Source organism: Chironomus tepperi, unplaced genomic scaffold (assembly GCF_022539635.2).
Source record: "Chironomus tepperi strain 1889 unplaced genomic scaffold, CSIRO-AGI_Ctep_v1 contig_445, whole genome shotgun sequence".
Lineage (NCBI taxonomy): Eukaryota > Metazoa > Arthropoda > Insecta > Diptera > Chironomidae > Chironomus > Chironomus tepperi.
In genome coordinates, this window is record NW_027226567.1 from 4,692,237 (window position 1) to 4,712,044 (window position 19,808).

General features: G+C 31.6%; 1 protein-coding gene across 5 annotated transcripts; it reads left to right on the forward strand.

The window, feature by feature from the left end:
• The first annotated feature begins 507 nt into the window (after positions 1 to 507).
• On the forward strand, positions 508 to 15,576 carry Rok (Rho kinase). 5 transcript variants are annotated; one of them, XM_070650640.1, is made up of 9 exons: positions 508 to 861; positions 1,345 to 1,490; positions 1,577 to 1,873; positions 2,544 to 2,786; positions 2,849 to 5,355; positions 13,614 to 13,894; positions 13,968 to 14,258; positions 14,331 to 14,573; positions 15,172 to 15,576. In XM_070650640.1, exons 1-9 carry the CDS (start codon positions 806 to 808, stop codon positions 15,185 to 15,187), a joined length of 4,080 nt encoding a protein of 1,359 aa, XP_070506741.1. In that variant the 5' UTR covers positions 508 to 805; the 3' UTR covers positions 15,188 to 15,576. The 5 variants fall into 5 exon arrangements, with proteins under 5 accessions (XP_070506741.1, XP_070506738.1, XP_070506736.1 ...); XM_070650637.1 differs by lacking the exon at positions 15,172 to 15,576 and adding an exon at positions 14,890 to 15,096; XM_070650635.1 differs by lacking the exons at positions 13,614 to 13,894; positions 13,968 to 14,258; positions 14,331 to 14,573; positions 15,172 to 15,576 and adding exons at positions 5,477 to 5,757; positions 5,831 to 6,121; positions 6,204 to 6,446; positions 6,763 to 10,038 and having other exon boundaries at positions 509 to 861.
• Positions 15,577 to 19,808: the final 4,232 nt, after the last annotated feature.

Genomic DNA, 19,808 nt, shown 5'->3' on the forward strand with positions numbered 1-19,808 from the left:
AATATTTTAATTAATTTTTTTTATGTATTTACTATTATTAATACTTTATGGATTTGTGAAAGTCAATTGAAAATTGAAGATCTAGTAAAAAGTTGCAAAATTTATAAAATTTTTAACAAACAACTTTTGTTAATTTTAACGAATTTGAATTTTTTTGAAAATTTCGCCATTTAACATGTTTCTTAAAAGAATGAATAGCAGTTTGTTTGTTTGTCCAATTGCAAAAAATGTATATTAACTGGAATTTATTGGATTTTTGTTTTAGTTCATTTATTAATATGTCGATTCAATTCCATAATCACTAAAGTTAATTAATTTTTATCAATATTTTGAGGCCAAATTACGTAAAGTTCAAATTTTGAACTAAGTTTTGAATTTTAATGTTTCGTTATATTTCAAAATCACAAGATCCGTTAATATTAATTTACTATCAAAAAAACTTACGAAAATTAAAAATTTAATAAATTTACTAATTCCACCCAAAATATGCGCTTTTGGGGCGCGGACGAAAGAAAGGACATTCTTACTGGTTCCCTATTGTTGCTCTTAAAATTTATTTTAAATATAGTTTTTCATTTTAAACATAATTCACGCGTTTAAAAAATGCTGCTTAGTTAACTTAATCATTGTGCAAGAATCAATTGTTTGTGTGAAATAGTATTAAAGTGATAAGCAGTTCTCGAAAGTCCAGAAAACAGCAAGCAACACATAAAAGCTAATTTACAAAACATCCAGAATAATGTGAATTTTATTATTATTTTAATTATAATATTATTAAGTGCTTAAATCATTACATACAACAAAAATGAGCTTAAACAATAATGAACCATTATATCAAATTGATGAGGAGAGAAAGCAAAGGTGAGCATTTAATAAAATTGAGCGATAGAAGTAGCAAGCAAGCCCATAAGTGATAAATTCTTTTGAATGTGTGCTTTTTGGCTTAAAAAAAGAGTGAAATTAGTCATCGCTTAAAGAAAAAAAAATCACTTGTTTGCGTTTACAAAAAAAAAAGCCGATGATCCTCACTCTAAGTGATTTTTTGTGCTGCTGATTCTTCTAAAAATATCCAGAAATAGACAAACATTTGATCTCATAGAATACAGCAACAACAAGTTTTTGGAATTTGATATGCATTTAGACATATATCGCTCGTCTTATTCATAAGCAAACATGCCTCCCTAACATTCCTTATGTAATGTATGAAAAAAAGAAAAATAACATCCAGCGAGTTTTCGGAGTGCACAATTGTGTGTCTATTGCCTTATCGATTTTGCAGTTTGCAAATCATATACCAAAATAAGACTACATACATAATAATGCACGTATATTTTTAACTTGCAGATTGCTTGCTTTGGAATCGCGAATTAGAGAGCCTGGAAGTGTAGCATGTATTGATAGTTTATTAGACACCGTCACTGCAATAATTGCTGATTGCAGTCATGATCCAATTCGACACCTTAAAAATATCGAGGCATATACGAACAGATGTAAGATTAAATCTCTAACACATAACAGCACTAAACATATCTATGATTTTTTTTTTTGTTGTTTTGTCCATAAATTATTTTTATAGATGCTGAACTTGCCAATGAAATTACTAGGCTACGCATGAAACCTAGTGACTTTGATGTAATCAAGTTAATTGGACGTGGCGCGTTTGGCGAAGTGCAACTCGTTCGGCATATATCGTCGAGGAAAGTCTATGCTATGAAACGACTCAATAAATTCCAAATGATTAAACGTCCAGATTCCGCATTCTTCTGGGAAGAACGATACATTATGGCGCACGCGAATTCAGATTGGATTGTCAAATTGCATTATGCATTTCAAGATAACAGATATCTTTATATGATTATGGATTACATGCCAGGTAAGAATTCATCTTTGTTGTTTTTGACATTCCACAAATATTTTTGCTTTCTGCTTATATAGTTTATTGCGCGCTATTTCTTGTCCTGAAAATGAGCCACTATCATTAAATGTTTTTATTAGAGAATTCATTTAAATGGTTATCACGTGATTAATACTCACAAAAAATATGTCTCATAAGATGATTATCGAGAACTAAAAATCTTTATTATTTTTCTTTGCAATAAAATAAGCAGGACAAGAAAACTAATTTTTTATGTTGATGTGACCTCTCGTGATCATCGAGTGCGCATTTTTCATGCTGTTTTAATCATATTCAATAATATTAGATTTTGAAATTTAACGGTCTAGAATTATTTGAAAGATAACGGCTGTAAAAAATTCAAATTTGAACCGGTTCAACTTCAAATCTTTTAAATCCGTTTAAAACTAATATGAACTTTGATTTATTACACAAACAAATCAACAGATAGACTGACAAATTGCTGCTTACATGTCTTTTCTCTTTATTATTATAAATGCTCTATAAATGTGCTCTAGTTGAATTCAGTGACCAGTCAGAACAAAAGCACGCATTTTTCTTTATTTAACCGCCCACGACTTTACAACTAACTCATTGTCATTTGCTCAATGATGATGTAAATAAATAATTAAAATGAAATATCTTCTAGGTGGTGATATTGTTGGACTTATGGCAATGTATGAGATACCTGAAAAATGGGCCATATTCTATACAATGGAAGTAGTTTTAGCACTTGACGTTATTCACAACATGGGATTTGTTCATCGCGACGTTAAACCTGATAATTTATTGCTTGATAAGTATGGTCACCTTAAATTGACTGATTTCGGAACGTGTATGGCGATGGACGATGACGGATTAGTTAGATCAAATAGCGCAGTTGGAACTCCAGGTAAACCTTAATTAAAATTAATCACTGCCAATTACTCAAGAGTTAATTTATTATATCCACAGATTACATTAGTCCAGAAGTTCTAAAAGGTGATGGAGGCGTTTATGGACGAGAATGTGATTGGTGGAGTGTTGGAATATTCTTATACGAAATGCTCGTTGGTGATACTCCCTTTTATGCTGACAGTTTAGTCGGTACATATGGAAAAATATTTGATTTTAAAAATTCTCTAAAATTTCCACCGGAAGTAGAATTAAGTCTTAATGCAAAGTCACTGATAAAGGCTTTCCTCACCGATCAACATCATCGATTAGGTCGAAATGGAATTGAGGATATAAAACGTCATCCATTCTTTGAAAATGATCAATGGACATGGGATAATTTACGTGAAAGTGTGCCGCCTGTTGTGCCTGAATTAAGTAGTGATGATGATACGAGGAATTTTGAGGATATTGAGGAAGAGACAAATGATCGTAAAGACGAAATGTTTCCACCAACAACAGCATTTGCTGCAAATCATTTACCATTTATTGGATTTACATACACAAGCGACTATCAACTGCTAAATAACTCAGGTCAGGATATGACAGACAATAACAATGGTATTACAACATCCACAACATCAACACGTATGCATAATCACCATCACAGGCCATCAAATAGTGCTGAAATAATGAAATTAGAAGCAATGCTTCAACGTGAACGAAGTACATTAGAAATGTTAGAGAAGCAGGAGAGGAGTCTAAGACAGCAGATTGAAACAATCACTCAACGCGAAACAGAAGTTAGAAATTTGTCGAATGATTATGAGAAAGAATTGGCAATGCTTAAACATACATTTAGGGAAGTTCAACGAAAAGCAGAAAACGAGTCAGAAATGCGCAAAAAAACAGAAGCTGTGCTGAATGAGACGAAAAAGCGTCTGGAAGAAGAACAGAATAAAAGGAAACGTGAAATGACGAGTAATCAGCAATTTAATGATAAGATTAATGGACTAGAGAAGCAATTGAATGATGTTCAAGAGAAATATAAAACAGAAACTGAAAATAGTCAAAAGCTGAAGAAACAAATTGCTGAACTTCGACTAGTAAAAAGTGATATGGAACATAAAATGGAAGATCTTCAATCAATTTTAACTGGATTGCAGACACAACGTGATGTATTGCAGCAAGAAGTTGCTGAGTTAGAAACGCGTTTAGCTCAAGAGAAAACAGCGCGGACACAAAGTGTCGAGATACAGAAAGAACTTGAAGGAAAGCTCCTGTCATTACATGAAAATATGGAACGATGTACGAAGAGAGAAATGAAGGCACTCGATGATAATCGACATTTAAGTGAGAAAGTATCTGAACTTGAAAAGGAAAATGCATCAATTGAACTTGAACTTAAGGCTGTTCAGAATCGCTATCAACAAGAGTTGAATACACGTCAAGAAATTGAAAAAACGAGAATTGCTCATAAGGATGATATGAGTATGCAGGAGGTAAAGTCACTGCAAGCTAAATTAAATGAAGAGAAATTAGCCAGACAAAAAGCCGATCAAATGTCACAAGAAAAGGAACGACAGATATCAATGTTGTCTGTTGATTATCGTCAGATCCAGCAGAGACTTCAGAAACTTGAAGGTGAATATCGACAGGAAACTGAAAAGGTCTCAGTTCTTCATACACAATTAGATCAAGAACAAAGTAAGAAGACATCATTGTTATCAGAATACAGCCTGCAAAGTTCCGAAGTGGCACATTTAAAATCAAGAGAAATTCAGCTTGTAAAGGAAGTTCAACAGTTAAGAGAAATGAAGAAAAAGTTCGAAGAGGACGTAGCCAAGATCAAAAATGCTCACAATTCAGATATTTTACAAATGAAGGAACTTCAAGATCAGTTAGAAGCTGAACAATATTTCTCACGACTATACAAGACACAAAGTTCCGAATTACGTGAGGAAGTTGAGGATAAAACTCGTTCACTACAATATCTCGAAGAAGAGAAACAATCAGTATTTCATCAATTGCAGTTAGCACTTGCTAGAGCCGATTCCGAAGCTTTAGCAAAATCTATAGCCGAGGAGACTGTGGCTGACTTAGAAAAAGAAAAGACTATGAAGGAATTAGAAATTAAAGACTTAATAGGAAAACATAGGAATGAAATTGCAGCTAAAGAGACACAAATTCAGAGTCTACGTGACATCGAGAATGATTTGAACAACAAAGTATCGATCAAAATTAGTGAAATTGAGGAACTTACGAATCAAAATAATAAAATTCAGGATGATTTGGCTAAATATAAGGTTGATCAGATGGAACTCGAGAAACTTCATGCGAAATTGAAGAATGAGACGTTGTTGAAACAACAAGCAGTCAATAAACTGGCTGAAATAATGAATAGACGTGATGGAGTCATTCCAGGCAAACAGAAAACGAAGGCCAGTGCCAGTCAGAACGCTGAACTTAAAAAGAAAGAAAAGGAAAGTCGACGACTACAATTGGAGTTGACACAAGAGCGTGATAAATTTAATCAATTAATGCTCAAATATCAGGACATACAGAATCAACTTTTAGAGGAACGACAAGTAAGTAAACTCTTAAATTTTAGCGGTTTTAGAAAATTTGAATTCTCAACTTTCGTTAAAATATTCAGAATTATTTTGACCGTTAAATTTTAAATAAATTTATAACGTATTAATTTTTTAGCTAAAAATGAAGCTTCAGATGGAGAATGACTGCAAAGCAACAGAAATAGAGCATCTAACAATGAAATTGAACGAAACAGCATCACTTTCGTCAGCGGACAATGATCCAAGTGAGGATCAAGATACAATATTTGAGGGATGGTTGCATGTTCCAAATAAACAAAATATCCGAAGGCATGGTTGGAAGAAACAATATGTCGTCGTATCATCAAGACGAATCATATTTTATAATTCCGAACAGGACAAGCAAAATCGTGATTCAAACTTAATTTTGGATTTAAGGTAAACTTTTCTTTATTTATCATTTTCTATGGAAATTAACTCTGGCTTTTTCTGACTTTATAAATATTTACAGCAAAGTATTCCATGTTCGTTCTGTAACGCAAGGTGATGTCATTCGTGCCGATGCCAAAGATATTCCACGAATTTTCCAATTATTATATGCCGGCGAAGGAGAAGCTCGACGTCCTGACGAGCAAAATTTAGACATGTCACTAAAAAGTACAGACGATTTACGTCTACGCAATACGATAGTTAAAGGACATGAATTTGTGCAAATTAGTTATCACATGCCAACAACTTGTGAGATGTGTCCAAAACCGTTATGGCACATGTTTAGGCCGCCAGCTGCTTATGAATGTAAAAGGTATGTACTAAAAAATTCGTTTTTTTTTCTTTTTTCTTGACTCACTGCTGATTTCATTTCATGAATCGGAAATTCTTTTTAGATGCCGAATTAAAGTACATAAAGAACACATTGACAATAATGATCCCCTCGCACCATGTAAATTACATCATGATCCAAACAGTGCTCGTGACTTGCTTCTTCTTGCCACAAATGCTGAAGACCAGACGAAATGGGTGTCTAGACTTTCAAAACGTATACAAAAATCTGGTTATAAAGCAAATTCAATAACAAATAATAATTTAAATAATACTTCTGGTGATGGTGGAACTAAAATTTCACCGAGGTAAGCTAATCATTTGCTTTTTTATTTTCACTTGCTTTATGTCCTATTTTGACGACGCATTTTTTGCCAAACAAATATGCTTTTGTATTCGCTTTGCCATCATGCTGTAGAGGTGTCTAGAGGGTCTTAAATTGGACCCTCCATACCTCTAGACTAGTTACTAGACACGCTGCATTCATCTGATCGAAATATCATTGGACTAAAGTTCCATGACTAATCAAGAATTACTGATTGAAAAGGCAAAAGTGCGGAGACTTCCTTAACATCCTGAACAATTTAATAATGTTACTAATAAAATTAATCCAATTTCCAACAGTCAATCAACGCGCTCAGCATATAAACCTTATGCAGTAAATAATAACTTACAAAAGTCAGCAACTTTACCACCCAATTCTCAGCTTAACAAACAAACCTAAGACAATAATTGTCAATATTATTGGACATAAATTTTTTTCCTTTTATCTAATTAATAATATTATGATTTTTAATATTACCTAATTGATTAAAAAAAGTTTTTTTAAATTTTACTAAATTCTTCATTTTTTTTTCATCTCCACCTGTCTCTGTTCATTCTCGGTGTGGTGACAAAAAAAAAAAGATGCCAAAATGAGTAAAATTTTATGATATATACACAAAAATTGTTAATGTTTTGAGGATCGACTATAAGGCTTCCTTTACCTGCTTTAAGTCTCTTCTTATTTAATGGTACATTATCATAAACAAAACAATACATAGACACAGTCGTTTACTATAAAAAAAATCATTAAGCAGCACTAACTTATTGCTTATTTTTATTTCTCTTACTGACATAAAGCTGAACTTCTTTTTTTGTAATTTTTTATATGAAAATGATTTTTTTCCCGGTAAAATCGCATTTAATTTATATGAAAAACACATTCATTAATGAGAGAAACTAACTAGGTGAGGATGATAAGTTGACTGATGGTGACTAACAGATATTTTTTGGTGAATATTGCCTTGAAAACAATACAAATTCTTCTTAATTTTGCATGATAAGAGCTTTAATACAGTTAAAAACTCTACAATTCCATCTAAATGCATGCTTTAGAATCGTAAATGCTTGAAAACACTTCAAATGTTTAGAATTGTTGATAGGAAGTCATACAAATGTTTGTCAATACTTCTTAAAACCATACAAATTCAAGTAGAATTGTCAAATGTTTTTGTTGAAAATGTTTCATTCAGAGTTACAAAATAGGAACCTGCTGTATATAAAAACTGTACAATTTCTTAATAATGTTTATGGTTAAGTGCATGGACAGGTCCCTGGTTTGCAGCTCTGATTTCATTTGAAATAGTATAGAACTATACAAATTCCATTTTTTGTTAGAAAACCATTCAAATGTCAAATTTGCACGTTTTGTGTTTAAGAACCCTACAAATGTTTTTAGTTGACAATTCAAAATTGGAACTGATTTCTGATTTGAAGTCAAATCAAGTTCTGTTCCTTCCAAACTCTGTTATTTAAGTATTCAAGCAGTGTAATTTATTTATTAAGACAAAATACTTGATTAAATTGTCTCCGAATTCCATAAAAATAAAGCAAAAAAAAAAAAAATTCAGTCAGTCACTTCCATTCAACTTATAAATTCCCCACAAAAAGTGAATAAAATATATCATAGGTGTCATCATAATTCATTTTGAACATAAATTTTTACGTGTAAATAGTGTTTTTAATTTACAATAGTGAAATAATTTTTAAGTCTTTTCCTTCTCTGGTCGCTAAAAAATGAAAAAAATGAATGTAGAAAATTGAGAAGCTTATTACTTGATAAATAATGATGATGATAGATGAAGACATTCCTACCTTAACTTTGTTTTTTTTTTTATTACTTTTTTCATATCACACAATGCACAGAAACATTTCATTTACAAAACTCACATTTTTTTTATTGCCGATTTTATTAATAGATAGGGAAATGTTTTTGATTGGGGGGGATTTGGGGTAATTTTGAATTTTGTTGATGGAAACATTTAATGTGTTTGAGATTTATAGGACTCGAGTGGACAAAAGTTTTTTGGAACAAGTTATCAACAGGACATTAGGTTGTCATCAACTAGCTATAACATATTTTTGTCCACTCGGGGTAATATTTTAATATTTGTGGCAGAACTTAAAGTCAGTAACTAAAATTTTGTATTGAATAGTCAATTAAAGTTGACCTTACTTCATACTAAATTCTAGTCGATTTTGAGATTATGAACCGATTTCTCTAGTATTTTCATGATACGTTATACATCACTGGACAATTAGAATATAGGGTTTGACAATTGCATGCATGTATGCGCATACTGTTTGCAAGTATTGCATACAAGTGCTAGGATTTACATGAAACTGCGCATATTGTTTACAAGACTTGCATTAAATTTACCTACAAATCTAAAACTTGTGCGCAATACTTGCAAGCAGTATGCGCATACTTGCATGTAATTGTCGAACCCTAGTAAAATGGTACAATACTATACTATACTAGTAGCTGAGAAATTCGCCCCAGCTTTGCAATTTCTTAAAACTACCCGAAAGTTAGTGATTTCTTGAAAGCCAAACATTTGAAATTTTTGTGTATTTTTTGAAAGCCCTACAAAAGTTTGTGTTTTTAGAAAACCATTCAAATGTTTGTAATTTCGAAAAAGGTTCATATTTTGATATCAAAACCTTGCAAATGTTTATTAAAATATAAACAATTGTGTGGTTTTGGAAATTGAATTTTTAATTAAAAATTGAAATGAGTTAGAATCAGTGCCAAATATTTTAAGAATTTCATTAATTTCTCAAACTTTAGTAAGCTTAATAGAGCTTAAAGTCGATACGGATTTATATATTATCCGATTGGACAAAAATACGTTATAACTATTTAATGTCCAACTGATGTTTAGTTCAAACATATTTTTGTCCACTCGGGTATAGAAGAGTCATCTCGACTCTAAATATAATTCGGTTCCATATTGATCTCTTCAACTAAATAACCAGTTTCCATCAACAGACTCCAATAATCCTACCCAAATCTCCTCTAAACACAATAAATAAATAAATAAAAGAAACTTAAGTAAAAAAATAATAAAATTTCTGCCAGTCCTAAATACAAAAGAAATGAAAATATATAACAAGTGCCTTTTTAAATAAAAAAAAAAGAATAAAAAAAAAACTATTTTTTATATGAGAAATAAAAGTAATTGCATTCATCTTATTAAGAATTGATATTTTAATAAAGAAGAATTAAAAAAAAAAAAAGTGTAAAAAAGCCTTCGAATAAGTTGAAGATATAATAAATTTTTATAACATCCACATATAAAAGAAGCAAAAAATATCGAGGCTTTGATGCTCGCGACTAATAACAAATAATCTTGATTAATTCTAGGATGACTCTACAATGAATTTTGCATGCTTAAAAAGAGAAATTGTGATTGTTTGTGAATATAAAGTCTTCGAGTGTCGCTGCCTTGACTAAAAAAAAAAGTTCTTTTTGTGTAATTGGATAAATTATAAATTATACAAAAAAAAAGGAAAAACGAGAGTAATAATGATGTATACAACGAATGTATAAATAAAAATTGATTTTCTAAAAAAATATTTCATCCTGTTTTAAATGCTTCCTTACTTACTGCCTTAATAGTGCTGTAGATGGAGGAGAGACACAAACTTGCTGTACTGCCCTTGGTTGGAATCCTCAAGGGAAAAGGCGTTCAGGTGCTCCAAGAGCAACATGGCATAGGACGGTAATGAAGGAATGCCAGTTAGATGTCAAAACTGAGAATTTGTACAAGCTGTTGTTATATCACAAAACCAGCAATAGATTCAGATGGAAATAATTTTGTAGCAACCTAGGCTCCAAGTCTTAGAATGGTTCCAGTAAATAAGTAGTTACTGTCTTGGCGAAGCGCGCTAGGGCCCATTGCCGCATTTAGTGTTCGTCGGAAGCTGGATCTACCTTTATATAACTTCTGTCAGTTACTAAATCCCAGCACTTTTGCTTCGTTATTCACACAGTAGTCCCATGAACTATATGGACCCCGAGATCTCTTTCCATCCAGAAAGTCAGCAGTTGTAACTTTAAAAATTGAGTCGTTATCTTGTCTTTTTGGACAGCAGCTGTCTTTAAAGGTATTGTCACACTTGAAATTGGTAATTGGCAAGCTGTAGCCAGCGATAGAGCCGACTGAAAGAGGCCATGGATCACACTTGATCTGTACGGCCACCGTACAGTAAGTAAGTATCTGGTCTTTTTAATGCTAATTTTCAGCTTTACAGCTCATTTGCAGATCATCAGGAGGTGTTAAGTTAATCATTGCATTTTTTTAGCAAGCTCGTTTAATGGAACATAAAAGTCAAGTTTAATCACATTGAATTGATAATTACTGGGAATTGATGAAAATAAAGCTGTCAAACAACTCAATCATGACTAATTTTAGATCGTTATCAGTTCTATATTGCGATGTTTATGTAATCGATTATGAATTTTATTGACTTTTAATATGAAATACAGGGTGTGATAATAAATAAAATTCACACTTCCGTAGAACTGTGAAATGAAAAAGCTGTTTTAAGTCACAATGTCTGTCTTTGGACAAAATAACGCAAGGGCGAGTAAAAATCTCTTGGAAAGAGGCTGTTGATAGTTTGTACTTGGCATTATTTTTTGGTAAAGGCAGTCAGCGATAGAGTCATTTTCAGTCGCCAAACAAGAGAGCTCATGGATAACAACAGATCTGTATGGTCAACAAAGTAAGTTAGTTAGCTTGTCTGTCATTATGGGCAAAATGAGAGCAGGAGTATATTGTTAGAGTCAAAGTTGCTCCTTCATCAGACTTCAGCTTACTAGAATTTTTCGATGCAAAACTTAATTTTGTGGCGTCTCGAAGCTTTGTAGTTACTCAGCTACTGAATCTACATTTCGTAAACCCGGAAATTTTTGATAATTGTAATTTTCCTCTAAAAATAGGATTTTATTGTCATTTGAAATCGTCAATATTAAGTCTAGACAATATATAAATATTCAGATTCAATATATTAATAACAATAATCACACGTAAGTAAATGCTGACATAACGTACTTTTTCCTGCATGCAGCAATTTTCAATGCGAACACATGCGAAGTGTTCAAATTCACATGCGACTAAAGCATTTTTTCATATTCTTCGTATTTATTTAATATGAAGAAAATTAAGCTCCAGAAACCAGTACTGTTAATCATACATTAAGTTTCATTCACAGACCAACAAGCCATTCCGAGCTTAAAGTCGATTTGGATTTCTGTGGGACGACATAAAGTTCTGATTCCGTTTCGCACTATTTTACATTTACGTTCATGTCTCAATGTTCCTAACTTCACTCCGATATAATGTCTAAAAATTCTAGCAATCAAGTTTATGGACATCATCTGAACAGCAATGATTCAAAGCCCTACGTGATCATCTGAAAGCAGTCACAAGCGGAACGTATCATAAATTAATATTCAAAAAATAAGATAAAATTTTCAATATTTTATTAATAATTAATAATATCATCCCTTATACGTCTAAGTATACAATAAGTAGTAAATCATAAAAAAAATATATGAAATGACTTTTAAAAAGCTTTTTAAATAATTTTTTAAAGGAATTATTTTTTCTAAATTTTAGAGCATCTTCCTCAAATGAATTTGACTTTTGTATGTGGTGAATATTACTAGTACTTGACTTAAAATTTGGCGGACTTTCCGACTTTGCCTTTTTAAGCATAAACTTATCATTTAATACGGACGATCGTCCATTCTTAATTTTTAATGCTGTTGTCTTTTTCAGCTTTAGAAATGTTGTCGGCGATGAGAGTCGCCGTACGAAATTGACACTTCCATTTGAATTTTTAAGCTCTTCAGTCTTGACCGAAGCTGTTGACGCCGAGTCAAAGTCATAGTCTTCAATTTTCTTTGGTCCATCATCACTGCTGTCCTTGCAAACATCGTCGATCTTTAAATCTTCAAAAACCGACAGCAAAATTTCGTCATTTTCTTCTAACGCCGTCGACTGCTCAATTTGTGGCAAATTTTCCTTAATTTCAAGAATTTCGGCAACTTTCTCAGGCGCTGACAGTGTCCGACTTAATGCTGTCTGTGTTCTAACAAATTCAGCTTTATGATTGTTGTGTATTCCATTCCGTTGCGAGAGAATATTTGGTGCCGATATTTTTCGTACACGTTTTGACTTTTTCTTGTTATTACTTGATGCAGTACGTGATTTTTCAATGACAACGTGATTGACGTGCTCCGAATTATTCACTAAATTTTCACTACTAGTGCGACATTCATTCATAACAAATGCATCCCTTAAAATTGATAATCGCGAGTCCATATTAAAACAACGATTTTCAGAAATTCGAAACCTCATTTTTACGAAATCTTAATTTTACGAAATGCCCATTTTTGCGAATGACTCATTTTTACGAAAAATTTCTTTTCATACAAATTTAATATAAATTTTAAATTTTGAAAAACCGTTAAGAAAAAAACGCATTCTGACTGATAAAATTTTGTTGAAAAACAATCAAAAATGAATTTTTATTACATTTAATACATTTAACCATTCTGTAAATGTCATATTTGTTCATTTTTGAACTTTTTTACAAAGATATTTATCAATAAAAATTTGTTAGTAAATGAACGGTTTTTCAAAATTTGAAATTGATACTAAATTTAGGTGTATGAAGAAAAATTTTTCGAAAAAATGAGTCATTCGTAAAAATGAGTACTTCGTAAAAATGAGGTTTCGAATTTCTGAAAATCGTTATTTTAATATGGACTCGATAATCGCTTAAACAGAACAATTATAAAAATAATTAAAAGAATCAACATTGATGTGAGAATAATTAAAACAATCTCGAGAAAATCGGTTTTTTGGCTGATTTCAAGGACGTCCTCTTTGAGTCGTCGCTTATCTTCAACATCCTTTTTGTCTGTCTCTTTCTTACTCTGATTTAGATTATCGTACAGAATTTGTAGTTTCGAGTATGACTGCTGTAAGTCCTCAATCTGCTTCTTATATTTCCTACTTAAGTTCTATTTCCTACTTCTTATAATTTCCTACTTAACTATATTTCCTACTCAAAAAAAATTCAAAATTATTTTGACCGTTATATTTCAAATAAATTTCTAACGAATATTAATTTTTTAGCTAAAAATGAAGCTTCAGATGGAGAATGACTGCAAAGCTACAGAAATAGAGCATCTAACAATGAAATTGAACGAAACAGCATCACTATCGTCAGCGGACAATGATCCAAGTGAGGATCAAGATACAATATTTGAGGGATGGTTGCATGTTCCAAACAAACAAAATATCCGAAGGCATGGTTGGAAGAAACAATATGTCGTCGTATCATCAAGACGAATCATATTTTATAATTCCGAACAGGACAAGCAAAATCGTGATTCAAACTTAATTTTGGATTTAAGGTAAACTTTTCTTTATTTATCATTTTCTATGGAAATTAACTCTGGCTTTTTCTGACTTTATAAATATTTACAGCAAAGTATTCCATGTTCGTTCTGTAACGCAAGGTGATGTCATTCGTGCCGATGCCAAAGATATTCCACGAATTTTCCAATTATTATATGCCGGCGAAGGAGAAGCTCGACGTCCTGACGAGCAAAATTTAGACATGTCACTTAAAAGTACAGACGATTTACGTCTACGCAATACGATAGTTAAAGGACATGAATTTGTGCAAATTAGTTATCACATGCCAACAACTTGTGAGATGTGTCCAAAACCGTTATGGCACATGTTTAGGCCGCCAGCTGCTTATGAATGTAAAAGGTATGTACTAAAATTTTCGTTTTCTTTTTTCTTGACTCACTACTGATTTCATGAATCGGAAATTCTTTTTAGATGCCGAATTAAAGTACATAAAGAACACATTGACAATAATGATCCCCTCGCACCATGTAAATTACATCATGATCCAAACAGTGCTCGTGACTTGCTTCTTCTTGCCACAAATGCTGAAGACCAGACGAAATGGGTGTCTAGACTTTCAAAACGTATACAAAAATCTGGTTATAAAGCAAATTCAATAACAAATAATAATTTAAATAATACTTCTGGTGATGGTGGAACTAAAATTTCACCGAGGTAAGCTAATCATTTGCTTTTTTTATTTTCACATGCTTTATGTCCTTTATGACGACGCATTTTTTGCCGAACAAATATGCTTTTGTATTCGCTTTGCCATCATGCTGTAGAGGTTCCTAGAGGGTCTTAAATTTGACCCTTCATACCTCTAGACTAGTTACTAGATACGCTGCATTCATCTGATCGAAATATCATTGGACTTTAGTTCCATGACTTATTAAGAATTACTGATTGAAAAGGCAAAAGTGCGGAGACTTCCTTAACATCCTGAACAATTTAATAATGTTACTAATAAAATTAATCCAATTTCCAACAGTCAATCAACGCGCTCAGCATATAAACCTTATGCAGTAAATAATAACTTACAAAAGTCAGCAACTTTACCACCCAATTCTCAGCTTAACAAACAAACCTAAGACAATAATTGTCAATATTATTGGACATAAAATTTTTTCCTTTTATCTAATTAATAATATTATGATTTTTAATATTACCTAATTGATTAAAAAAAGTTTTTTTTAAATTTTACTAAATTCTTCATTTTTTTTTCATCTCCACCTGTCTCTGTTCATTCTCGGTGTGGTGACAAAAAAAAAAGATGCCAAAATGAGTAAAATTTTATGATATATACACAAAAATTGTTAATGTTTTGAGGATCGACTATAAGGCTTCCTTTACCTGCTTTAAGTCTCTTCTTATTTAATGGTACATTATCATAAACAAAACAATACATAGACACAGTCGTTTACTATAAAAAAATCATTAAGCAGCACTAACTTATTGCTTATTTTTATTTCTCTTACTATCATAAAGCTGAACTTCTTTTTTTTTAATTTTTTGTATGAAAATGATTTTTTTCCCGGTAAAATCGCATTTAATTTATATGAAAAACACATTCATTAATGAGAGAAACTAACTAGGTGAGGATGACAAGTTGACTGATGGTGACTAACAGAATTTATTGGTGAATATTGCCTTGAAAACAATACAAATTCTTACTATTTATGCATGATATGAGCTTTAATACAGTTAAAAACTCTACAATTCCATCTAAATGCATGTTTTAAAATCAAAAAGACTTGTGAATGCTTGAAAACCTTTCAAATGTTTAGAATTGTTGACTAGAAACCATACAAATGTTTGTCATTGCTGCTTAAAACCATACAAATTCAAGTAGAATTGTCAAATGTTTTTGTTGAAAATGTTACATTGATAATTAGATTTATTAAGGTCCATCAGACTATAAAACGTTACATTCAGAGTTAAAATAATAGGAACCTGCCACATGTAAAAACTATACAATTTCTTAATAATGTGTATGGTTTAGTGCATGGACAGGTCCCTGGTTTGCATCTCTGATTTCATTTGAAATAGTCTAGAACCATACAAATTACATTTTGTGCTTTGAAACCATTCAAATGTTATTTTTAAACCGATTTTTATTCAATGAACCCTACAAATGTTTTTGGTTGACAATTCAAAATTTAATTGAAAAAGGAAAGAAGGAAGGCAAAATTGGAACTGATTTGAAGTCATATCAAGTTCTGTTCCTTCCAAATTCTGTTATTTAAAAATTCAAGCAGTGTAATTTATTTATTAAGACAAAATACTTGATTAAATTGTCTCCGAATTCCATAAAAAAGCAGCAAAAAAAAAATTCAGTCAGTCACTTCCATTCAACTTAGTAATTCCCCACAAAAAGTGAATAAAATATATCATAGGTGTCATCATAATTCATTTTGAACATAAATTTTTACGTGTAAATAGTGTTTTTAATTTACAATAGTGAAATAATTTTTAAGTCTTTTCCTTCTCTGGTCGCTAAAAAAAATGAAAAATGAATGTAGAAAATTGAGAAGCTTATTACTTGATAAATAATGATGATGATAGATGAAGACATTCCTACCTTAACTTTGTTTTTTTTTATTACTTTTTTCATATCACACAATGCACAGAAACATTTCATTTACAAAACTCACATTTTTTTTATTGCCGATTTTATTAATAGATAGGGAAATGTTTTTGATTGGGGGGGATTTGGGGTAATTTTGAATTTTGTTGATGGAAACATTTAATATGTTTGAGATTAATAGGTCCGGAGTGGACAAAAGTATATTGGAACTGGACATTAGGTTGTCATCAACAAGCTTTAACATATTTTTGTCCACTCGGGGTAATATTTTAATATTTTTGGCCGAACTCAAAGTCAGTAACTAAAATTTTGTAAGGAACAGTCAATTAAAGTGAACCTGACTGCATACTAAATTCTAGTAGATTTTGATATTATGGACCGATTTCTCCCGTTTTAGTATGTTTCCTTTTACATCACTGGAACAGTAAAATTTAGGGTCCGATAATTGCATTCAAGTGTGCGCATACTGTTTGCAAGTATTGCATACAAGTGCCAGAATTTACATGAAATTGCGCATATTGTTTACAAGACTTGCATTAAATTTACCTACAATTCTAAAACTTGTGCGCAATACTTGCAAACAGTATGCGCATACTTGCATGCAATTGTTGAACCCTAGTAAAATGGTACAATACTATACTGTACTATACTATACTAGGAGCTGAGAAAACGGTCCCAGCTTTGCAATTTCTTAAAACTACCCGAAAGTTAGTCTTTAAAGCTGATAAAAGCCAAAAATCTCCAATTTTAGTTTATTTTTGAAAGTCCTACAAATGTTTATGGTTTTTGAAAACCATACAAATGTTTATGAATTTTGAAAAAGTTCTAAAGTTAATATTTTGTTATCAAAACCTTGCAAATGTTTATTGAAATATAAGTAATTGTATGGTTTTCAAATTTGAATTTTTGAATCAAAATAAAATCAAAATCAGTGCCAAATATTTAAAGAATTTTATTAATATTTCAAACATTTAGTAAGTTCAACAGAGCTTAAAGTCGATTCGGATTGGAGAGGCCAGAAATACGTTATAACTAGTTCTGATCTGTATTTTTGTAGGGTTCGACAATTGCATGCAACTATGCGCATACAGATAAAAGTCTTGTATACAAGTGCTAGAATTCACATGAAATTGTTGAACTTGTATGCAACACTTGTATCTGTATGCGCATACTTGCCTGCAATTGTCGAACCCTATATTTTTGTCAACTTAGGTATATAAAAGTCGATTCGACTCTATATATAATTTGATTCCATTTTGAGCTCTTCAACTTAATAACCAGCTTCCATCAACAGACTCCAATAATCCTACTCTAAATCTCCTCTAAACACAATAAATAAATAAAAGAAACTTAAGTAAAAAAATAATAAAATTTCTGCCAGTCCTAATTACAAAAGAAATGAAAAAAATATATAACAAGTGCCTTTTTAAATAAAAAAAAAGAAGAATAAAAAAAAACTATTTTTTATATGAGAAATAAAAATAATTGCATTCATCTTATTAAGAATTGATATTTTAATAAAGAAGAATTAAAAAAAAAAGTGTAAAAAGCCTTCGAATAAGTTGAAGATATAATAAATTTTTATAACATCCACATATAAAAGAAGCAAAAAACAAATCGAGGCTTTGATGCTCGCGACTAATAACAAATAATCTTGATTAATTCTAGGATGACTCTACAATGAATTTTGCATGCTTAAAAATGAAAGATTGTGATTGTTTGTGAAATTTAAGTCTTCGAGTGTCGCTGCCTTGACTAAAAAAAAGTTCTTTTTGTATAATTGGATAAATTATAAATTATACAAGAAAAAAAAAAAGGAAAAACGAGAGTAATAATGATGTATACAACGAATGTATAAATAAAAATTGATTTTCTAAAAAAATATTTAATCCTGTTTTTAAATGGTTACTTACTTACTGGCTTAATAGTTTCGTAGTTGGAGGAAAGACACAAGATTGCTCTTGGCCAAACTGCCGTTGGTTGGAATCCACAAGGGAAAAAGGCGTTCTGGTCCAAGAGCAACATGGCGTAGGACGGTAATGAAGGAATGCCAGTAAGATGTCAAAACTGAGAATTTGAACAAGCTTTGTGTTACAGCCAGCAACAGAGTCAGATGGAAGGCTTTTTGTTTGGACCCATTGCAGCGTTTAGAGTTCGTTGGAAGCTGGATCTGCCTTTAGATAACTTTTGTCAATTACTAATTCTCAGCACTTTTGCATCGTTGCTCACACAGTAATCTTTTAAGCTCATTGGTCTACCCCAAGATCTATTTCCATCCAGAAAGTCAGCAGCTGTAACCTTAAGTATTGAGGCATTATCTGGTCTTTTTGGAAAGAAGCTGTCGATAGAGATAGTGGCACACTTGGCAAGCGGTATTCAACTATAGAGTCAGCTTCAGTAAACCGACTGAGGGAGGCCATGGATTGCACTTGATCTGTACGGCCAGCGTAAGTATCTGGTCTTTTTAAAGCTAATTTTCGACTTTACAGCTCATTTGCAGATCATCAGGAGGTGTTAAATTAATTATTGCATTTTTTTTTGCAAGCTCGTTTAATGGAACATAAAAGTCAAGTTTAATCACATTGAATTGATAATTGCTGTGATTTGATGAAGTTATAGCTGTCAAACAACTCAATCATGACTAATTTTAGATCGTTATCAGTTCTATATTGCGATGTTTATGTAATCGATTATGAACTTTATTGACTTTTAATATGAAATACAGGGTGTGATAATAAATAAAATTCACACTTCCGTAGAGCTGTGAAATGAATTGAGTTGTTTTGAGTCACAATGTCTGTCTTTGGACAAAAGAACATGAGGGCGAGTAAAAATCTCTTGGAAAGAGGCTATTGATAGGGACCGGGTTTTAGGCATTAGTTATTGGCAGCGATAGAGCCAGCTTCAGACTGACAACTAAGAGAGTTCATGGATCTCAGTTGACCTGTTCGGCCAACGAAATAAATAAGTAAGTAAGGATGTCTGTCTTCTGGGATCGACAATTCTTATTAGACCTCAATTTGTTAGAAATTTTTGATACAAAACTTAATTTTGTGGCTTCTTAAAACTACGTCTCTACCGAATTTACATTTCGAAAATCCGTAAATCTCTAAAAATTGCAATTTTCGTCTAAAAATAGGATTTTACTGTCATATAAAATCTGAACTAAATCTGATTAAAGTCTAGACAATTTGTTATTATTCCGATTCAAAGTATTAATAACAATAATCACACGTAAGTAAATGCTGACATAACGTACTTTTTCCTGCATGCAGCAATTTTCAATGCGAACACATGCGAAGTGTTCAAATTCACATGCGACT

What these genes read in the sequence shown, in the direction of transcription:
- Rok (XM_070650637.1), top strand. Translation starts at nt 806, where the DNA reads ATGAGCTTAAACAATAATGAACCATTATATCAAATTGATGAGGAGAGA. An exon ending in GATTATGGATTACATGCCAG is followed by an intron (nt 1,874 to 2,543) that starts GTAAGAATTCAT and finishes AATATCTTCTAG; the next exon opens with GTGGTGATATTGTTGGACTT. An exon ending in TAGCGCAGTTGGAACTCCAG is followed by an intron (nt 2,787 to 2,848) that starts GTAAACCTTAAT and finishes TTATATCCACAG; the next exon opens with ATTACATTAGTCCAGAAGTT.